A 5,000-nucleotide genomic window follows, 5' to 3' on the forward strand; every position below is an offset into this window, starting at 1 on the left:
CTGCTAAGTCTTAGCTGTTGCGCCAGCACATGTGTGCAGACGAGCAGGATTACCCGCATGCCATGACATATGTTTGCGGTGCAGAAGCGGGGATTGGAACCTGGAGTGTGGTTAGGTCATGAGACACACGCACTGATATAAAGAATGAAACCGCGCCGATCAGGTGGAAAGTACTAGTCTATTGTGCAGAAGTGAGCCTCCAGATGTGGGTGAGAGTAGGGGCTACTGTTTCACTCTAATCATTTAGTCTGGGAGCTAAGTGATGGCTTCTCAGCTACTAAGGACACTCTCATGTGCTTTGCCTTAAGAGTCTTGCTGAAGGCGAGTGTGATTTGTGGGAACGCTTGGGTGACGAGCGTGTGGATCAGGGTTGGTCATGCATGGTGTTCTACGAGGTGTCAGGCACAGCATCTATGCGCATCACTTCTCATCAAACTGTTGTCCCGTCTGATGTTGCCGTGTCCGTAAAGATGAAAAGCTCTCCCAAATGTTTTACTTGTCCATACAGACTGGGGCAAAAAACATGTCATATGGTTGGAGCGGTTATTACACAGTGGCCCTTATATATTAATCATGTGTGTATGGTCCAAGAACTCAAGAGATTTCCAGAATGATGGCAAGGCTACGCCAGACCTGGATAAAAATAATAAGATATGACTGAGCCTCAGAAAGCCTTGGGAGGTAGTGTTTTCTCACCTAAAGACCCAGTATGACAGTGGTTGTACTGCGCCGCACGCGGTCCGTGGTTATCAGTGGTTATTCTGGATGTACAGCATAAATTTCCTCTGACTAGAAAAGCCGCAACAGCTAAAAATAGAAATGACACTGAAAAAAAGTATAAATGTGAGGTGTGTGAGTGTGTTTGTGGAAGGGGTTGTGAGAGTGCGCTATTTTTCCAGGGCTTTGACGAGATAATGGAAACAGGGTTAGACAGGCTTTACATATGAAGCTTAATTCCAAGCCCACAGGGACAGATGAGAAAACATGGCAGATCCATTTGAAAATTATGAGCCCAGCATAAATCAACAGGCCTGGCGTCCTGAGTGCGAATCTTCGAATCGTTTCGGGGGTCGGTCTCGCCATTCGCGGGACACACTGTAGGTCTGTTTGGGCGGCCTCAAGGGGGGAAAGGCATAAATCAGGCCCGACCTGAAATCACTTGTCCTGAGCGACCAGGAAGGGGCTGCAGAGAGAAAGACAGATTGCGCGCAGCGTTGAGGAAGGAGCCAGGGTTTGGACCTCAGCTCAGCCACTGGAGGGGAATTTGAGCAGCTGAGCAGTGCGGGCCAGAGGCTGCAGCATTAGACTGACACCTCGGCGGCTAATGGTGCGCTGCACTCCGTTATGATGACAGCAATTAACATTTCGAAGTCAGGTTCTGCCGCAAGACAGGTCATGCATCCAGAAAAAGTATCTGGCGCTTCACAGCACTGTTTCATTTACTGATAGTGATGGCGAGCCGCAGTCCAGCGCCAGAGAGCTGCTCGGCGGTAGTGTGCAGTCTTGAAGACGGGGAACGGTCCCAGTGAAGGCCAAGGAGGATGTACCAGCTGCGTGCAATTTAACCCAGAAGGCCCTGCACGCTGCGCCATGGCCGAATCCCAAGCCTGTTTATTTAGGAACTGCACGGGCAGATGCGGCAGTTCTCAGGAGAACGCAAGAACCGCACCAAACCCCTGTGGCAGTGATTGATGGTGAGCGAAACGTGCCAGCGACTTCCCCCGTCCACCCCTGTCCGGCCACGTCTACGTTTGTCTGCCTCGGGCCGCCATCATCTGCTTCTCTCAGCTGCCCTAGAAGCGCAGCGGTGCTGTCCAGAGTCTTGCGTGTTCGGGCCAGGCGTGTGGGCGTAGGCTGACGCAACGTTGTCCCATCCTACAATTCCCCAGCGCAGAGGATTTATTTACTCTCGGCAACCCGATTAGCCCCTGCTTGTATTTATTTCTCATTGACTCCTGGGTAACGGTGCACTCTCCACTCAGCTTATTTAGCTCTCTGTTTATTTGAGCTAGTGTGTTTTGTGGGAAGGGGTATAAGGAAGATGTGTGTGTGTGTGTGTGTGTGTGTGTGTGTGTGTGTGTGTGTGTGTGTGTTTGTGTGTTAATCAGAGCTGGGAAAAAGCAGGTCTGGGTTTTTTTTTAATGTGTTCCCCTCCCTATTGAAACGATCCCATCGAGGCTGCTTTACGTAGACTGGAATAATAAACTTTTGAGAAGGTCCCTCCAGTTGCAGGCATTCCTTAGCAGTTTATGTCATTTTGTTTCATTTTGCTCCCTTCAGAATATATAACTTTAAGCCTTTGGCTCTCTCGGGGGGGGGGGGGGGGGGGGGGGTGTTGGAAAGGCATGTGTGCACACTGACAAGCCCTCACATCTACACACACGCGCACTAACCTTCACACACACCAACATACACACATGCCCGCACACATGAATGCACTCGCTTGTACAGACATTACATAGAATGACCAAAATTAAAAAGGATCGGTTTCCTTGCTCTATAACTCTGGGTATCTTCGCGTCTTTTCAGTAGTGCTGTTGGTACTGTATTCCTGACAGCATCAAATAGAGACAAAGTTTATTATGCTCAATGATGCATTGGAAGCCTCTGAGTAAAGACTTTCATTAACTACTAAATCACTTGCTGGCACAGAGATCTCTGCCAGTTTGTGGTTGTTCATCTTAGCACTGGAAGCTGCTTCTTTCCACTCTTATTTGTCTTTCAGTGTGCACATAAGAAAATCTGCAGTATTAAATTAACAACTACTGTTTAACCTGGCTGACAAGGAACGTAGTGTAGTTACAAGTGCTTCCACTGAAAGTAATCATTTACCCTGAAATTTACCATTCGGTAAGAGCCTTCTAACCTGAACTGTACATTTGCTTCACGTTTGACAGGTTCATCTTTTCACACTTAAAAATTCTTATTCTAAATATTGTCTCCAGCATTCTCACTTTTTTTTTTCTGACTAAGTGGCGCTCCGTATGACGCTGACTTTTGACCTGTGACCTTTTTTTGTAGATCCCTATGCCATTGTCTCGTTCCTGCACCAGAGCCAGAAGACAGTAACTGTAAGGAACACCCTCAACCCTACCTGGGATCAGACCCTTATCTTCTTTGAAGTGGAGATATTTGGAGATCCCACAGTGACTGAAAAGAGCCCTCCAAACGTTGTGGTGGAGCTGTATGATCAGGACACTTATGTAAGTTTCACACTGTGGCTCATGCCACCCTTAAAACCCACTAAATTACCATGTACTTCTTTGAGAAGTTCTCCTGTGTCTGTCCAGCTGCGTGTGGCTGGTGATTGGCACTGGTACCTAATTCGGTGAACATCTGAACTGTTGGGGATTGTACAGTTGTTCTGTTGCATAACGAGAGCCTTCTTCACATAGATTAAAATGATTCACAATGATCCCAATTCAAGCAGACAGACCGAAGCATATTAGTCTCTGCCACTGAATCGTTAGTGACATTTGCACTTTGCCTCCCATCCTGTAGGGGGCAGATGAGTTTATGGGGCGCTGCATCTGCCAGCCCTCGATGGTCTCTTCTCCCCGTCTAGCCTGGCACCCTATCCTAAAAGGTGGCAAAACAGCTGGAGAGTTGCTTGCTGCCTTTGAGCTGTTACGCAGAGACAAGGTAAGGTGGTCATCATCATCATCCAAAGATGACGGCTTCTACTTTATCATCGTCATACTTAAAAAAACCTTCAATATTAGCATAAATCATCAATAGTTCTCCTTCAACCATGCCATCGTGTCTCCAAATTTACAGTGTACTGAGATAAGGGGCACTAGGACCTGGGGGAGGTCCTACTGCTGCCATAAAAACATAGTAGCAAAAAGCATCAGGGAAAAAAAAAGAAACACATTGAATAAAGTCCTTAGAACAGTAAAGTCCTTAGAACAGGCAGCAAAGCAGTTTGGAGGTAAGAAAGGATGACATCACAAATGTCCATCAAAGTGGATCCTTTCTGACCAGGTTTGCTAGAATGAACGTAGAGATTATGTGACCAGGCAGGGCACCAAAGCATCTCAACCACTGATGCTTATTAAACATTTCAGCTCCAAAGGTTCTGTTTCACAGCTTTGTCCCATTTGCTTCTGCACAAACATTGTCACAATTCTTAAAATTCCCAAACCTTTAAGCATAATTACCAGCACAGCTTTAGTTCAGTCTATTCACCTCTAAATGATTATCAGGTTTGAATTACATAAAAAAACCTAAATAAAACAAAAATTAAAAGCCAGTATACCACTGTACAATAAAAATATATGAATACATATCATCATGTAAATTGGAACTAAAAGGATTGTGTCTGGTCTCCACCACTACTGGCCAGTCTCTACTGTCTGGTCTCCACCGCTATTGTCCAGTCTCTACTGTCTGGTCTCCACCACTATTGTCCAGTCTCTACTGTCAGGTCTCCACTACTATTGTCCAGTCTCTACTGTCTGGTCTCCACCACTATTGTCCAGTCTCTACTGTCAGGTCTCCACCACTATTGTCCAGTCTCTACTGTCTGGTCTCCACCACTATTGTCCAGTCTCTACTGTCAGGTCTCCACTACTATTGTCCAGTCTCTACTGTCTGGTCTCCACCACTATTATCCAGTCTCTACTGTCAGGTCTCCACCACTATTGTCCAGTCTCTACTGTCTGGTCTCCACCACTACTGTCCAGTCTCTACTGTCAGGTCTCCACCACTATTGTCCAGTCTCTACTGTCAGGTCTCCCCACTACTCTCCAGTCTCTACAGTCAGGTCTCCACCACTACTGGCCAGTCTGTACTGTCAGGTCTCCACCACTATTGTCCAGTCTCTACTGTCTGGTCTCCACCACTATTAGCCAGTCTCTACTGTTTGGTCTGTAGCACTTCTGTCCAGTCTCTACAGTCAGGTCTCCACCACTACTGTCCAGTCTCTACTGTCAGGTCTCCACCACTATTGTCCAGTCTCTACTGTCTGGTCTCCACCACTATTGTCCAGTCTCTACAGT

At 46.9% G+C, this 5,000-nt stretch overlaps 1 protein-coding gene across 8 annotated transcripts in view; it reads left to right on the forward strand.

Moving 5' to 3' along the window:
* Positions 1 to 5,000, forward strand: part of dysf (dysferlin, limb girdle muscular dystrophy 2B (autosomal recessive)) — a 59,506-nt gene that overhangs the window by 27,959 nt on the left and 26,547 nt on the right. For all 8 annotated transcript variants that reach the window (XM_035519678.1, XM_035519682.1, XM_035519685.1 and 5 more), the window contains 2 exons: positions 3,022 to 3,203; positions 3,502 to 3,642. In XM_035519678.1, coding sequence (XP_035375571.1) covers positions 3,022 to 3,203; positions 3,502 to 3,642 — 323 coding nt within the window. The remainder of the gene's footprint in view (positions 1 to 3,021; positions 3,204 to 3,501; positions 3,643 to 5,000) is intronic.

Source organism: Electrophorus electricus, chromosome 19, assembly GCF_013358815.1.
Source record: "Electrophorus electricus isolate fEleEle1 chromosome 19, fEleEle1.pri, whole genome shotgun sequence".
NCBI classification, from domain to species: domain Eukaryota; kingdom Metazoa; phylum Chordata; class Actinopteri; order Gymnotiformes; family Gymnotidae; genus Electrophorus; species Electrophorus electricus.